Below are 18,269 nucleotides of genomic sequence, written 5' to 3' on the forward strand. Positions count from 1 at the left end.
CTTCCGCCAAGTTTGGTTAGAAATGGATTAAAGTTGTTTCAGTTATTTCGTCCACACACACACACATATTCTCCTTTCTCCTCTTTCTAATTTCGCAAAAAAGTCACTGAGGAAATGGTGTTATCAAACCCTTTAGCACCAAGCAGATTCCTGAGAGAAGCAAGTGTGAGTTGCGTGCGTCATTACAGGTGTGTGAAGCTAAGCGTACCGTAATCAATATTTAGTGGACGTTTGGTGCGCGAGTAGTGTAATTTTATCTGAGGTATGAAAATTATGTGTAAAACTTTTGGTTATCCAATAAATACAAAGAAAACTGCTAGAGACTTTTTATCACAGAAAACGGATTGAGTATGGGATAACTTCAAACTTTCATGCTTGTGGCGTTTCGCATAACTTGACCAAAAATAAAAATAAAACCGGGGAAAATATATAGTGGAGAAGAAATAGAAGAGGAACAGCTTATGTCACAAATATTAATCTTGATTACCGATTACGGTCAAGGTGTCAGAAACTCTGGAGACATTATTTTATTCCCAAGGGTACGCAATCGTAACCTGGATCTATTTTTACAGGATTTACAACTGCTAGACTTTCTTAGTGGGATGGGCTGTGCAGGTCTGTGGTGATGATGGGTGTGGGGATAATGAGGGAAGTATACCCTGTGAAGATGGGCGCTATATGTCGCCCGGGAAGCAGGATAATAATTTCTATGACTGAGAGCTACCACATCAGAGCAGAAATGGATGGAAGGGATTGGGCAGGATGGGCTTTGATAGTGTTGGGTGTTCAGGCATTCCAGGTAGAGTATACTCTGTGAAGCTTGTAGGATGCCTGGTAAAGGATGTCAAGGATTTAAGAGCATTGGGTGAGGTAGGCTGAGTGAAGTGGGAAGAATGGAGTGAAGGAAACCACTCAGAAACAGTAACTTCTCAGTGAATCCCAACTCTGGAGAACTTTATGGGATTCTGGGCAGAGTGCGTGTCTCAAGATATGTCTAAAGGGCAAGAGGAAAGGGATGCAACTGTATGAGAGAGAGAGAGAGAGAGAGAGAGAGAGAGAGAGGCTCCAGACTTGCTAAAAGTTATACTCTTCTTCGTTTTAATATCAATTTTTCCACTTCAGAGCATCATACCATGAAAGTACTCGTCTGTCGCACCCCTTCCCCCGTCTCAGGCGTTTCGAACTGCCCGCCTTACCGTGGCGTTGTCTTGCAGTGGTATGCGCCCTGATGCAGTCATTTTCACTTCATGTCTACATGTTTCGTTTACATGTTTCTGGAGCTATTAAAATTTATTTCTACATTACTGCTTCGCATAAATTGTGAAATAAAAGCCTAAAAGCAGTTATAGAAGAGATTTATCGGTTACTAATTCGTTTCATGGCTTACATCGGTCCGAATGCCTGTTCACTTTGAAATAATGTAGAGTAGTCAACCCATTTTATGCGATCATATTAACAAAATTATTTGAACCGAACTTCGTTAATGGCACTCAAAGTGGTTTTACCGAAACAGGTGGTTTTAGGATTATCAGTGAGCCGAACTGTGTCGAATTCCGCAACACCTCGCCGTCAGCTGAAAACATTGTAGTCAGTGTTTACATCTCGCTTCCTTCCTTACATATGGACGTTTTATGGAGCTCTCCTTTAATCCTCGTGCTTGTAATAATGCATGAAAGCAGGTAAGAGTGTCAGCTTTACCTTTCAACTAAAATTATGACTTACTGATATGGATAAGCATCAGAAAATAGGTAGATACAAATTCCTCCAGTTTCGGACTGCTTCCTGCTATTTGCTTGTTCACAATTCTCAGGCGCGTGGATATGTCACGTGTATTTCACTTGATGTGTTATCATGTCATATGATATTTAAAAGTAGATCCATGAATAATTTCCTTTATATGCGGTAATAAGTGGAGGATGAGATGAAAGTGTAGAGGCCCAGTTTCGGGGATGGTCAGGCGTCAGTGTTTTCAAAGGCATATAATATATGTGACTGTCTGTGATGCATAATATATTTTATATATTATGCATCATAGACGGTCACATGTAATGGAACATTTGCAACTCTGATTTCTTCATTGTTTTGTGACATGAGCCAGTGCACATGAACAGATTAGAGGAAATGCCTATGTTCATGTAATTTCTCTTGTGTTAAATTAGGACCTAGGGTAGATAAGTGAGTCAGTCTACAATTTCACACAGACAGCAGTTTTGTAATGAGCAATATGTTTCTTTAATAAAATAGCTGTCTCGACACTTTTCGTTGCAGCTGAGTGTAATGTTCATAGAATGTCCATGTTTGTTAAATTGGCATTGACACATCATAGTGAGATTATCACTGAGAGTATTTTTACCACATTAGTGGCCCCATGTAAATGTTCCTTTCTGCTGATACACTGTTTCTTCCAGTCCTACAAATACAAGAGAAGGCCTGGGCATATTATATAACTGAGGTACATTTTTTCTTGTTGGAGCTTTTTATGTTATATATGTAGAAGTGATTATTTATTTCTTTAATATATCATATCTGAAGACCTTCATCTAGCAATTTTTCTCATAATTTAGGTTTGGCAGTACCATGGGCAACCTTTGAGGTGATTTTATTTATTATTAACTGTTATAAAATCTCCAGGTTCTTTTCATATTGACTGTCTTTAGAAATTTTGTTGCTAGAATACATATTTTTCATAACTCTGATTTTGATACTGTATTATGCAGCTGACTGTGATGCAACATCTTTTCTTTTTTTCTTTTGTTTTCTCTTGATCATAACATTTAAGCTGGGGTTTTTATGGATATAGCAGTTGTGTCAGATATAGTTCCTTTAGATCCATGTCAGTATTGATAGGATTAAGCTTATATGACCAGCCTGTATGCTAGTAGTGGCTTACTAATAATTGAATTCATTCCATAGCTTTGCCACTCCTCTGCCACTCTCATTTATCATATAATGTTTCAGGTCAGTAAGTTTTATCATCATCATCATCGTCATAGCCCTAGTACATAGGTAGGATCTAGACACAAGGAAATACAAAGCACAGAATTGGAATATCAAACAGCATTCCCTGTGAAGTGAGCCACAGTCATTCAAGCCTTCATTCCCTTATCCATCCAGCAAACAAAACCTGCTGCAGAAGTTTAGTTTTCGGATTTCACTCATTATTCTCTAGACATTGTACTGTAGCTATGAAATCATTGTTGCACTTCAGAAGCTTAAACTTTGGTGTATTATTGCATCCTCATTTGCCTGATGTTGTGTTGAAGCTGTTGATTGGCGGAAAATGGTGTAATGTTTTTACAGTATAACAGGGATGCGCACCCTAAAAGGACAGTTAACTTCATTCCAGTTATGTCTTGGGGAGGTGGGGACACCCATCATCCACTCACTTGATGTAGTGCTGTCCTTAGGTGACTGTACACTGACATCCTAATGGTTTCCTGTAACCCAGGAAACCATTTACATTGCTAATTACTGGCATATAACCACCACATAAAGGGGTGATGTAGTGTCACTTAACTGGATGGAGAGATACTAATACAGTGTCCATCCAGCAACCAAACTTCCATTCTTACCCATGGCTCACAGTGGCAAGGCGCTGTCTGCTACAAGAGAACATAGGTTTATTGCACAAGACGGCTGTGTAGGAACGATTGCTTGCTTGCAGTTGATGGGTCTGCGTGGCCTGACGGACTGGGGTTACCGGTACTCAGTAACAACAACACCTTGGTGACTTCTGCTTTATGGAAGCCTACCAGTTGCTCACCTCATTTGTATGGATTTTAAATTATTACCGTCATTGGAGGATGCTCATACAAGCATCCCTTATTTAATGATTGGGTTGCTTTGCCCAAAGCTATGTTGTTAATCCTTTCTGTCTGGATGAGGTAATTTTAAGCTCTTTTTTTTTTCACCAAGTGCTTTTATTCAGTTAGAAAAGACCTTGTATATTGAAGGGGTTTATGAAGGTTATATCTAACCTCTCCAGTTTGAAAAATTTATGTTGAATTGAAAGAAGCCATCAAGAGATGGCAATGGAAAAAAATCTCCATGTTCAACGAGTCAAGTGAATTATTAAGCAGGCACATAACGTGGCTTGAATGGGGATATGTTGCGGAGGGTTCCAAGACTGGCCTGATGGGGAAACTTTTACTTAACTCAAGCCTAGATAAACTTTTTAGCCACTGAAAGCACCACATACTACCTTTCCAGAGAAATCTAAATAATATAATGATGATAAAAGACATCAGGACACTTAAAGTAATGTGACAGTAAAGACTGACAGGCCAAGCAGCCATTCATGTACTTGCGGTAATGCTGCTGTTTTATGCATACCGTATATCACCCACTTATTTTCACTTCACAGCTCAGAAAGTATTAATTCTAATCTTTTACCCCCCCCCAAGTGATCATTAAAGCAAATTAGAGAAAAAAATTGTGAAAAAAATCAGAATAATTAAAACAGAGTAATGGGTAGTGTTAACCAGTACCGGTACATTGTTAAGCTAGGGATACATGCAGAGTAATACAGTGTAAGAAGCTGCTGTTAACTTTCTTCATGACACTGTAACTTGACATTGCTATTCTTCATTCACCTTAACTTGGCCCAAATTTTCATCCTTTTGCAGCTTATTTCACCTAGCTGAGTCGCACAAAAAGACAATACTGTGGCCCGATTTCAGTATCAATTCTTCATGGCTAGCATCATATTCCAGTGTTGATCTGTTGTCATAACTTAGCCTTCAAAATGGATGGATGACAGTTTTTGGCCAAGGTGAAGTGAATAGAATATAACTGTCATACCAAAAATAGACTGTGTTAAAATCAGCATAGCTACTGAGTCCATTATGGCTGTACAGTACAGCTGTGAATAGTGTAGCCCAGGGTCAGCTGCTCCAGAAGTGGCAGTACTAGATTGGATGATGGATTGATTGATGGTGAAAAGATGACATGAGATGAGTAACCAGAGACATGAGAGAGAGAGTTAGTGAGAGAGAAAGCCATCCCTTCTGATGTGCTCCTAGGCACCATTTCCAGTTATGTAACTTTTTAAGCTACTATACTTAACCAACATAGATTTGTTCAGCTATAGCTGTCAGTTATTTAACAGCATATATATTAAACTAGTGGAGCTCATGGCATTCTGACAACCAGTGTCAGTGATTGTTGATCATGCTTTGGAGGTAGGTCAGGTGATGAACTTGATATGAAGGCTGTATATTATTATAGTTTAGTCCTGGTAGCTACTGGAGTGAAATGTTAATTACTAGGTATGGAGTAGGGTGAGATTGTAGTATTTAAAACCCAGAAAGGTATCTGCCAATATTGCAAAGATAGCATATGCTTTTCTTATATGATATACAGTAGTTTCATAATGCTTCTGTTACTGATAATTATTTCTGTTGGAAAAGCACTGGTGCATATACTAGGTACCAGTTTGACCATGAATTTATCATACTGTTCGTTGTTCTTGTACAGTATGCTAGGCAGAGAAATTAGCCTCAAAAGTGTACAGAATATTTATGGATCCTCTATATCTACATTCTGTATCTGTATGTATTTACCTATTTATCTGAAGTTGTCCTAGTCAAGGTCCTTGACCTGTTGAGATTAGATACAGTTATGTAATGTTATCAGAAGGGCTAGTAATGTGTACTTTACATCTGATCATGTCTTGAGATTGTGGTATTATCTCTGTCTTTCATGTTACTAATCAGGAGTTTCAGTTAGTTTCATTAAAAATAATATATTTAATTACTGATACCTGTATGTAGTTTGGAGTAGTAGAGTGTAGCTACTTAATTTTTTATCATACCTTTACACTAGATATTTTTAATCATACTGTACAGTTTTGAATCTTCCCAATATGAAATGTCTGCCAGAGGCAGTAGATGTTGCTTAGTACTGGTAATGAAGCCTTATCTGCCTGCCTTCCCCCACAGATAATGGCTTGAGTGATCACTGGGTGAGCGTGTCCAAGCCTCCTGACCTGTGTACTCTGTCTTCTGTCACTTCTCTCTCTACTACCACTGTCATCGCAGTCTCCCTGCATGCCCCTCACCACCACCCTACCATGGCCCTCAACACCCCTCGTATGCGACTTGATCCGGAGAGGTGAGCATGTTTTACCCCTTAAGCACGATTATTTATCTTGTAATTTACCTTTACATGCATTAAATTTTGGAAAAGCATCTAAGTAGGGATAATAAGGATTATATTGTACTGTATCAAACCTTCCGGTTCAGAAAGTCTCCAAAACAGAATTGAAGCAACTGAAAATAGCAAGTAGAAAGTGGAAAAATGCTTCATCAGATTCAAGATCAGTCTCTTATGTATAAATACATTTCTAGAGTTTTTCACTTGCTACAACCAAGCTCCCTTATTCATCTTGGGAAGGACCTCATTGAGTGAAGGGGTTAGTAGCAGTCTTCATTAACCTCCTTAGTATAATGATGCCTTGTGTATTTGTGTTCTTGACACCACCAAATGATAGTAATATGGTTTTGGGAAAATAGTAATATGGCTTAGGGAAACTTGATTTCGTAATTTTTTTTTATAAGTTTAGAAGACATTTAGCAGCTAAATATTCCTTCCTTTGCATGTGATGTATTTCTGTATTTACTCATTTTTATCATGTTATGTGAGGTACAGTTTAGTTTTCCTTAAAAATAGGCTAATTAGTACTCTGCACTCTTAGTGGTAGGTGGTGGCAACCATCATCCACTCACTTGATGTAGTGCTGCCTACTTCTTCCTTAGCCTTTATCATTCTTTTTCTGTGCCTGCCCTCCTCTCTTTCTGTTTCTCCCATCTTTCCTTTCACTTCTTATTGCTTTTCTTTCCGTTACAGGTGGCTTTACATTGAGTGACAAGCGAAATGGTTTCCTGTAAGCCAAAAAACCGTTTACAACCCTGGGTGGTAACCATATAACCAAACCATATGTGCTCCCTACGTGTCAACAAGTGGGTTGGTGGAGGGCTAGTGCCCCTCCCTGTAAAACAAATAACCCAGAGTCAGATGGCAACCCCTTATGCAATTATGGTGTCTGGCAATAGATAGATAGATAGACTCTTCCAAGTGTTTGTTTTGGAATGTTATGCTTACATATGGGGAACCTGAGTATAATTGTGCATTCAGGTACCTTGCTGTAGCATATCTTAAAGCTCTTCTCAGTCAAAAGTAGTGATATCTTTTTGTCAGTTTGGGTTTTGTTACTGATGGAAAAATATTTTTCTGCAGATAAAATGAGACATTTTCCTTCAAAATTTTTATTATTCTTCAGACTTATTTAGAATGGTTTGCTATATAATTTTTTAACTGTAGCACAGGAACGTCTTTATTTTACAATTGTGAACCACTCAAGTGGAAAATTATACTCACCTAGCCTAATGAAATTCTGTTCACTGACCTTTTGGTATATGACATTCAGTATATAAATCTTTGAGTGTATATTTTAATGCCCTGTGGTACTGTATGTGATCAGCAACACATTCCTTGCAATTCTGTCTACATACAATGTATTTCAAAGTAAATACAGGTATTGCTATGAAGAATATGATAATCAGTTGTTTTCCATTCAGGCATGAGATATATAAAATTGTAAGTATCACATTCTAGTATAATAATTATTATCTTTTATTACCCATCCCCGCCATGGAGGGGCACGGGGATGGGTATTGTTTTCACATGGTTTGTCTGTTTGTTTGCTTGTCTGTCTGTCTGTCTGTCTGTTAACAACTTAATGCAAAAACTACTGGTGCAGTTTAGACTAAAATTACAGGGGTGATGGGCTATGACCTTCTGATCATCTGATTTAAAATATGGGCCAAATTGGGCCAAGGCCCAGACTGTAGGCCCCCCAGTGTAAAAAGAACAGGGATGCGGTAAAGATCGTTTTTTTTGCCATAACTCCTTTCAGATTCATCATACTGACATAAAACCAAAACCTAATGGTGCATTTTTCAAATCTGCACCCTTTAACATGCCTCATTACATCAGGGGGGTCACCCCCCGGTTAGTGGTAGAGAGGTCAGTGTCAGGTGAGTTAAGCCTAAAATTTGAATTGGGCATAAAATAATCAGTTTTCACCCGATTTACTTCAAATTTGTTATGTGATATCTTTGACTAGATATCCTGTTGCATTTATACGTCAGCACTAAAATGACTTTCCTGTGCCTTGGCACCACTTCTTGTTTACATCATATTTATATTTCATGAAATGTTTTTACATGAGTAATAAATGATAATTATAAGCAACTCCAGGTTTATAGTATCTCTTTTATTAATGTTTCTTCAGTCCATCTCTTGGCTGGAAAGTGTGCCAACTGTAAGTAGAATTAACAGTGGTGGAGAGGATTACAGTATTGGTTTACATTATTGCTTTATTTGCATTTCATGCTCCATTCCAGGAACTTTAATTGCAGTGTGAATTAGATTGTAGCTAGATACAAATTGCAGAAATACCTATAGTGTACTGGTGGTACTTATATTTCACTAGCTGCCCTGTAATGCATAAATGCAGGTATTTTTACGGGACAGTTGAATATATCGTCAGAATATACATTAGCTATCCAAAGATGTGTTCAATGAGAGCCTGCACAGCTAAATTTTTCACTGGAGAAAGATAATTACTAGTGTTTTAATCTTAACGTATCCTGTAGTTCATGTTTATTGTCCAGAAATTAATGCCTGATGTGGTGAATTACAGTGAAACTTATTTTGAGAAATGCACATCATGTTCTTTATGTTTCTTTAATTTCCTGTTTATATAAAATGCTTTATGATTTCCCTGCTTTTCTGTTATGATTGTTATCCATGCTGCATACTCCCTTAGCACATTTTCATACTTCTTTTGCCTCTTGCCAGTACAAGGTAAACTGAAGAGTATTTAAATACAGTATATACAGTAACTGTATTAATTTTGTTGCCTTTAGTTTTTGTTGTATAGTACTTGTGATTTACAATCTTGACCTTCGCGTAGGGTGGGAAAGGAGGTCCGGATGATGATGATTAAATGATTGTTGTTATGTAATCCACAATAGGTCCAGGTTCTGTGTTTATTTGTATAGATTTCCTAATCTTTACCAAAACTTACATTCTGCTTATTACAGGTCTAAGCCTTCAGAGTTATTTCTTTTTTCCTGTATTACACTGATTACTGTCAAGCTTATTCTGCTTAAGAGACATACAGTGCTCGTCAGAAGTATGGGGCGCCCTGCGTCCCTCCTGAGAAACAAACCTTTCAACATTGAAAAAACATATAAATAATGCATTTTATTTACCTTTAGTGCTTCGTAGGGTAGCCTTTACGTTTCTTCATGGACCTGAGACGTCTTGGAAGTGAAAGGGCGAGGCTCCTGAGGTGCTGGAGGGGTATTTTGTCCCAGGAGTCACGAATGGCGGCTTCCAGCTTAGGCAGAGAGCTCACGTCCTTCCCTTGGAGACTCTTCTTTACGAGGTACCAGAGGTTTTCAATCGGGTTGAGGTCTGGGCTATTTCCTGGCCAGTCTGTCATGAATGATACCTCGCAGTCACGAAGCCAATTGGTGACCGATTTGGCCTTGTGAGCAGGTGCACCGTCCTGCTGAAACACTCGTGCACCTGTTAGCTCGAAGGAGTCTGGTAAATGATCACACAGAAGCTCCAGGTAAACATCCTGATTCACTCTGAGGTTCTTGGGAAGTACAACAAGCTTCCCCAAACCCTTCCCTGAAAAACAACCCCATACCATGAGTGAATCAGGATGTTTAACTGTGCTTTCTACATACCGTGGGTCAAGTGGGTCACTACCTTTGCATGCTCCTCTGTTACAGGTAACACTAAACGTTGCCTCATCAGACCACAACACTGACAACCATTGCTCCTCACCCCAATTTAGATATTTATTAGCAAAGGCAAGCCTACGAATTCTCTGGCTGCTAGAGAGAAGAGGCTTTTTCACAGGCCTGTGACTTGTGTAACCAAGCTCATGCACCCTACGAGACACTGTTCTCACTGACACCTCACCAAACACTTCTGGGTTGCTCTCCTTAATTATCCTTGCACTCACACAAGGATTAAACTCCACTGCACGTTTTAAAACATTAACAGACCTTGGGGAAGTTTTCCTAGGCCTACCAGACCTCGGTTTCTTTGTGGGAACTTCACCACTGTTTTCCTCCCGAAACCGCGCACACCAACGACGCACTGTCGATCGTCCCACACCAACCAATTCACTAATTTCCTTTGTCTGGTGGCCTGCCTCCTTTAGAGCAATGATCTGGGATATGATTTCACTCGATAGTTCACGGATAGGTGCCATAACAAAGTTTTGAAGGCCAAAACACTGCGGGACACTCGGTAAAAAATGGCGCAATTTGAGAGGGACACTCGGCGGAGTTCCTCTCTCTCAGGCAGCCCGTGGGCAACTGAGGCGGGAACCAACCAGCGCGTCAGAAGGCCTCAGGCTACCGTGACGTCATGCTCGGAGCTCAAACTTGTGGCTCAATTCTTACCCCCAAAAATGGGGTGATTCTTTTTGGGCCATAAGTATTGCGCGCCCGGCGGACATCGCTGAATACTTCTGACGAGCACTGTATCTTGTTGTAAAGCATTTTGGAGAAAGTCCTCATTGTGGCCTTGGTCCTGTTACTTAATTTATTTTATTTTATTGTTTGCTCTACTTATTTTTTGTTTATTTTTGTCACTTTGACTTTGCTAGCTGATATAATGGTATTCAGACTTGAGGCTTTTCACAGGAAAAGGGTAACTGTAAAATCCCAAGAAGGAAAGTGAAAATGATGATAATGATGGAGGGGAGGGGGGCGTTAAGTCAATAGTAGTTTTATAATGTGCAGTAAGTACTGGAAGAAGGAAGTCAAATTATGGAGGTTGAGTGGTTGAAGAATGTGTTAGTATTCTAAAAATTAGAATGGTTAGCTTGAAGTGGAAAAGACAGTCTGTGTGATATTCTGCTCCTCCTTGCAATGTCGTGGGGATTTTACTTAGGCAGTGAATGGCAAATAACTTTGAAGGTGGCATACTGTAGAACTTAGCATTTTTAGAACAACTGTAGATGTAAACAGGATAAATAATGTAAAGCACTATGTGCCAGTAGATTTCATGATATGCCAGTGCATATACTGTATGAGGCAAACAAAATTCTCAATTTTTCACCGGTACTACCATTTATTTAGTAATACTCATCATGGAATAAGGCATCACCTTGTAATATTCATTATGGTTCAGTAATGAATCATTCATTCATTCATCATCTAATCATTGAACAATGATAGTCATAATATCACAAGAAAATTTTCATATCTGGTGGTTATAATAGATGTGAGAGGGGTTTTGATTGTACTGTGTTTGATATACAGTACAAACAGGGTTGCTCATTGTTGTGGATAATCTCTTTCTATGTTGTGTATACAGTGCTGTAATGTGGACATTATGAAATAAGTATCATCATCATCATCATCATCATCATCCAGACCTCCTTTCCCACCCAAGGGCAGGGCGAGGAGTAGCAACGTCCAGACAGCCAAAGTTTGCCCAATTCAATGGGCCACACTTCCATTCATTCATCATTCAAGCCCACGGAATGCTGGCTTCATCAGATGGGCCACCAAAAAGTTTCACCACGTTCTATAGCTTCACATATACCTATCTGATAGAGCCAATCTGAACACTGTCACATTAAAAGACGGTGCCAGATCCCTGGTCATGCACTTCTCCGCACAAAATTAATCCAGCCAGTTTGATCTCTTGTCAGTCCCTTTGCCTTACAAACCTCCATATCTCTGTTCCTCACACACTCATCCACCGTATTCCTCCACCTTCTTCTTGGCCCGCCTCGCCTCCTTCCTCCTTCAGATTCACTCAGATATACCTTTTTCACCACTCTGTTGTCATCCATTCTCTCCACATGACCATACCATCTCGGTACACTCTCTTCGATTCTGACGTCCGCAGACTTCCTCACTGCGCATCTTTCTATCTATCTATCTATCTATCTATTGCCTGACGCCTCAATCCCGTTTGGGGTGGCCACAAACAAATCGCCTCCAAGTCGCCCTGTCCCCCGCCATTTCACTGCCCTGCTCCCAACTCACACCCCCCTCTCTCATATACCTCTCCACCCCATCCCTCCATCTCATCCTCGGTCTCCCCCTCCCTCTTCCACCCTCCACCTCACTCACATACACTCTCTTTGTCAGTCTTTCACCCTCCATCCTCTCCACATGGCCAAACCACCTCAGTGTGTTCCTCACAACGCTTCCTATCACATCCACATCCACACCACAACGTTCCTTTATATCCTCATTCGTCAGCCTGTCTCTCCACGTGACTCCACAGGCTCCTCTTAAATAACTCATTTCCACTGCTCTCACTCTTGACTTGTGTCCTTCCAACAATGTCCAAGCTTCACTTCCGTACGTTAGAGTTGGTATCACAATACTGTCATGTAGTAACTTTTTTACTTCCATGCTCACTTCCCTGTTTCCTATCACTGCTTTCAAGGAACCAGCAACCTTTCTTCCCTGCTGTACCCTTTCAAGCACTTCACCCTCCAAACCTCCATCCTTACTCATCACACTGCCCAAATACTTAAACGTACTCACATTTTCCAATTCCTCACCATCCAACCTCGCTGTACATTCACTGACTTCACCTCTCTCAAAGACCATCACTTTACTCTTCCCTACATTCACCTTTAGGTTCTGTTTCTTACACACTCTCTCAAACTCATCCACCAAGCCTTGCAGCTCCCCTTCGTCTTCACTCAACAACACAGTATCATCTGCAAACAACAGTACAGGGAGTTTCCAAACACTATCCTCTCTCACCAGGGCCATCTTTCATGAATCATTATTCCATATCCTATCCACTCTCTATGCACCATGTTCATTCCTCAACGGTCCCATTTCCACTGCTCTCAGTCCTATCTCCACTGCTTGTACTCTTGACTTTTCATTTTCATGCCACAGTATAGTCTCACAGCCGTATGTTAAAATTGGCACCAACACTCCTTCATGTAAACCTCGTGCAGCGCTAGCACTCAAGCCTCTGTTTCTTATCAGGGCCTTCATAGCACCAGCTACTTTCCTTCCTTGTGTCACTCTACCTTCCACTTCTTTTGCACATTTTCCTCTCTTTTTTTGTCACTGTTCCCAGCTATTTGAACTCTCTCACCAACTCCAGTCTCTCTCCTTTTACTGGAACATCGCACTGGGAGTCACCTTCTTTCTCAGTAACCATCACTTTACTCTTTTCTATATTTACCCCCAAGGTACGATGCTCACAGACATCTACACTGTTCTGCATTAGTCTACCAAGCTCTTGTCCAGTATTTGCAAGTAGCACTGCATCATCAGCATACAACCAGTGTGAGGTATTCCATCCATCACCGTTCATTACCAATGCCATCACTCTCTCCATTACTTGTGTTTTTACTTCTTTCATCAACCCATCCATATGTATATATCGAACAACCATGGGGACATCACAGAACCTTGTTGTTGCATGCCCACATTGATCGTGAACCATTCACTTAGATGCCCATTTACCCTTACAAATGCCTCACTACCATCATAAAAATTCTTGACGGCACCTAGCAGCATATCACGTACACCGTACGTGCGCAAAACCTTCCACAGTTCTTCATTATGTACTTTGTCGTATGCTTTTTCAAGATCCATAAATGTCATAAACACCCGATTGCCCTTCTCACAAGTCTTCTCCACTATCTGTCTCACTGCAAATATTTAATCCACACATCGTCTGCCACTCCTAAAGCCACCCTGTTCGTCACTCACTAGGACTTACGATATCACTCTTACTTTCTCTATAATAAATCTTCCATATACAGGTATACCCTAGTTTAACAACGCAGTTGGTTAGGTAAAAACCTATCGTTAGGCGGGCTATCGTGTATTGGGGTAGATTTAACATATAAAGTAATGGGATGCACTTTTCAGCCTTGGGTTTCCCCCCAGCCAAGTCCAATACCCACCCAAATGAACCCCAGAACAAATTTAAAGCCAATATAAATGACCTAACAGCTGTAAAAGAAGTTAACCCTAGCCTAACACCTGTAAATAACTCACTAAAACCAACAAATAAAATCTGAAAATCATCAAATATAAGTCTGGAAAAAATCAAGCTTAGTAAACTGTACCCCAAAATGACAATGTTCACCCCACCTATGGCTAAAACACAGTAAGTTTAAATACAGTTTATAAATCAACCAAAACACACAGTTTTAGTCTAGAATGTTATCAAAATTGGTAAAGAAAATCAAAACCCATCGTTAAACTGGGGTTTGGACTTCGTTAGGTAGGGTATGGTGGTATTTCTACCACCATTGTTAAGCCCGGGTATTGCATCTAGGGTATCATATATCGAGGTATACCTGTACTATCCCTGAACACACATTAGACTTATGCCACGATAATTCGTGCATTCACTTCGCTCACCTTTATTTTTGTACAGGGGCACAGTCATTGCCTTTTTCCACTCTACTGGCACAGTTTCACTCATCTATGCCTTCTTACATATCTTCAATAAGTGCTTCACTCCACTCTCTCCACTACACTTAATTATCTCTGCAAACACCCTAACATGTGTTTTTTATTCTTTTCCCCAGAGTGTACCTGTGTGTGAGGGCATGCATACGTTTTGTCGTGTGGACACTCAACAATTTCTATGTCATCCCTGTGCACTTCTGCTGGCTGTTGGTGTTGCAGCCACTCAAATGGACAGCAGAAGGAACTTACTGGATGTTAGAAGGCATCATGTTCCGCTGGCTTCTCTCCATGGTGGCCCTCTGGTCATATAGTGCTGGATACCATGTTGTTGAATTGGGTGATGATGTAAGTCACACTTCCTTGATTGTCAAGAGTCACTAGTATTCTGTATATACTTGCTGGATTTGTGTTTGTACACTGTCATATTTTGTTAGTTTGTATGTAGTAGAACTACTTGCCCACAGATAAGCCATCTGCTATCTGGTTGCTTCAGTACATGGTGGTATTTCTTGCCTCCACAGGTGTGGGACCTAATACGAGAGAGAACACTGATACTCTTCAACCACCAGTCCACTTCAGATGTCCCACTCATCATGGCTGCCTTCAATTCCCGCCCACACCTTTCTAACAACATAATGTGGATCATGGACCATGTTTTCCGTCTCACCAACTTCGGCATAGTCTCTTGGGCTCATGGAGATTTCTTCATTCATGCTGTGAGCTTTCATATTTATTGAGATCATCAGCAACAGACTTTTTTTTTTTTCTTCTTCTTCTTCTTTTACCACTATCACCATAGTACACTTTGCTTTGTTAGAGCATTGTTTGACAGAAAAGTCAGGTCCACTTTGGCAAGGCTTGTTTACAGCAGTGTATTCATGAATTTCCATGATGAATAATGATTTTGTGTTTATCACAATCATTTTCTTCTTTTAACCACTTCACTCCAACAAGACATTTTTTATATAACTCTTGCTGACCTCCAGGTAATTTTATTCAGCTGAGGAAAAAATGTCAGTTTGTTAAGAGGCTAATTAAGAGTTTCAAACCCAGACACAAGAAATGGTTTCTCCAGTGTTGTAAAACTACTTGAAAATACATTACCGGTAATCCCTTTTGTCCGACGCTGCAGTACCCTATATATGCAAGTGGAAAATTGGTATTGAGACAGGTTTTGCATATTGACTGGGAGACCTGTATTGCATTACATAAGGGTTATATCCCCTGTAGAGGGGTTGGGGATAGTGCGGGATTATGCAAAAAAATGCATTTTATGACTGAGCCATGGCTGCGTTATGACAAGTAAGCGGGGTAGATGCTGTAGTAAAAATAAACTAAAAAAATACACCATTGGATTGAAGGGATAAACTAAATAGGAGCCTGGTTTGTATCCTGCTGAGGTTGTCATTATTATATGCATTGAGTTTTTACAAGTTACTGTTTGTGTTCCTTTTTGTTATGAAGCCAAAGTAAATTTCAGAATTACCAATTATTGTCCAATTGTTTCTTGTAAATCTGACTACCAGTTTCCCCCAGTGTACAGCATCATTTGTTTAGATATGGTTGTGGTATTATGGTACATATCCCTGTCACATTGAAAACTGCTGTATAATTGAAATTCACCAGAGTAACTATCCTTTACTGTACTATACTGACAGGGAAAGGAGAACCGTGATATCTCCTTGAAGCAACTGGAGCAGCACTTGCGAGAGGTCTACCTACCACTGCAACGCAAATGGCTTGTGCTGTTTCCTGAGGGAGGCTTCTTAAGGAACCGCAAAGCCTCCAGTCAGCGTTATGCAGCAAAAAACAACTTACCCATGCTGGAGAATGTGGCCCTTCCTCGTGTTGGAGCTCTCAAGGTCATACTAGACAATGCTGCTGCAGAGAGGCATGACAGTAAGTGAGAGACAAAAAGAAAAAAAAAAAGAATATATATATACCGGTGTGTGTATATATATATATATATATATATATATATGCTGATGGTTAGGCTTGTTGAGGTGAAGCCAGGATTCCCAAGGTTGGAATTATTGTGAGTTGAGATATATATATATATATATATATATATATATATATATATATATATATATATATATATATATATATATACATATATATATATATATATATATATATATATATATATATATATATATATATATATATATATATATATATATATATATATATATACATATATATATATATATATATATATATATATATATATATATATTATATATATATACATATATATATATATTATATATATATACATATATATATATATATATATATATATATATATATATATATATATATATATATATATATATATATATATGCTGATGGTTAGGCTTGTTGAGGTGAAGCCAGGATTCCCAAGGTTGGAATTATTGTGAGTTGAGAGAGAGTCTGACCCATTTCAGTGGACATGCTGCTGTTGACAGTTCTTCTGCTTCATACTTTCCTTTTCCTTATTTCTGGATCTTGCCTCACCCCATTCTAGATTGGGAAAAAAGGTCATGATGATGGTGATGATGATGATGATGTTTGTTGTATTGAATAGCCATATTGTTTGCTTTAATTTTTTTTTAGTCTTTTGATATAAATATTGTAGATATATGTGTATCTATAAGGTTATCAGCAACATATCAGTAACCCATGTTAAAAAAAAATAATAATCTATAGCAAAGTTGAGTGGAGAGTTGTTTGCTGGTGTAGTTATACAAGAAAATGGTTCATATTCCTCTGGTTAATTTATAACTGCATAGTAACAGGTAACTAATAGAGTAGAATAGTGTACCATATTTTCCTTGGAGCAGGTGAGAAATGATATTGTAGTTCACACATACAGTACTTCCTGCAAAAGGGATGTGAAAGAGGCAGAGGTATCATAAAACCTTGCAGTATGTAATTATTGCAAATTTTAATGCAAACAATGTGCCATTGTTGTGACTCTAGGTTTATTTGGATGTATGCTGGGTGGAATGTAGGAAACAGGCCATGTCATTCAGGGACTTCCAGAGATCATTTGCTATGGTTGTGTTTAAGGATTGTCTTTGTTGGAAGAGTGAGGTTACTACATGTATTGTGCTCTGAGGAGCTGCATTAAAGTTTGGGAATAGTGGTTTGTTTATGAGCTGTATTTTTTGTTGGTATTGAAACAGAGAAGAGTGAGGGGCCTCATTTAGTCCAGCAAAATGAACTTGTCCTCTGTTGAGGGCATTTTCTGAGATGAGTATCTGTTGGGGGATCCTGAAGGATGCTGTTTGGCAGATTTTGGATGGCTGTGGTGGCAATTTGCGTGTGCCATTCTGTGTTATAATGCTCCAGGAAAGTCTGCTTTAGGTTTGTTTGTAATCCCTCCCTTTTGCTGTGCCCATGTATCTACAGGTGGAGGTGATGGAATCCGGTATGTGATTGATGCAACCATAGCATACCCCGGAGGTAGACCACTGGATCTGTTAAATATCTTTACTGGATGGCGACCGTCTTGTGATACTTACTTCCACTATCGCCGCTACAAAATCCAGGAGGTAAGGAGAAGGTGGCCGACATACCGCCCACATAAGTGATTTATTATTCTGTGACTTGGCATGCTGCTAGTAGGTGTCTTACATTTGTGCTTTGTTTTCTTACAGTAGCTACCATGTACTTGAAGAGGAGTGTTATATTTTGGAATGCGTTCGTAGCTTAAAAAGAGGACTGGATGCACATAAATGAATTAAATTATGATACTTAATACTTTACTACCTCCCA

The 18,269-nt window shown here is 39.4% G+C and overlaps 1 protein-coding gene across 1 annotated transcript in view; it reads left to right on the plus strand.

Moving 5' to 3' along the window:
* Positions 1-762: 762 nt before the first annotated feature.
* The window catches only part of LOC145397542 (acyl-CoA:lysophosphatidylglycerol acyltransferase 1-like), a 34,448-nt gene continuing 16,941 nt past the window's right edge, over positions 763-18,269 (plus strand). Inside the window, exons 1-6 of the mRNA XM_080270616.1 lie at positions 763-865; positions 5,940-6,111; positions 14,624-14,849; positions 15,026-15,220; positions 16,163-16,403; positions 17,904-18,046. Of these exons, the coding sequence (XP_080126742.1) occupies positions 763-865; positions 5,940-6,111; positions 14,624-14,849; positions 15,026-15,220; positions 16,163-16,403; positions 17,904-18,046 (1,080 nt within the window). The remainder of the gene's footprint in view (positions 866-5,939; positions 6,112-14,623; positions 14,850-15,025; positions 15,221-16,162; positions 16,404-17,903; positions 18,047-18,269) is intronic.

Source organism: Coenobita brevimanus, chromosome 5 (assembly GCF_032717465.1).
Source record: "Coenobita brevimanus isolate Jiangsu-jjx chromosome 5, ASM3271746v2, whole genome shotgun sequence".
Lineage (NCBI taxonomy): Eukaryota > Metazoa > Arthropoda > Malacostraca > Decapoda > Coenobitidae > Coenobita > Coenobita brevimanus.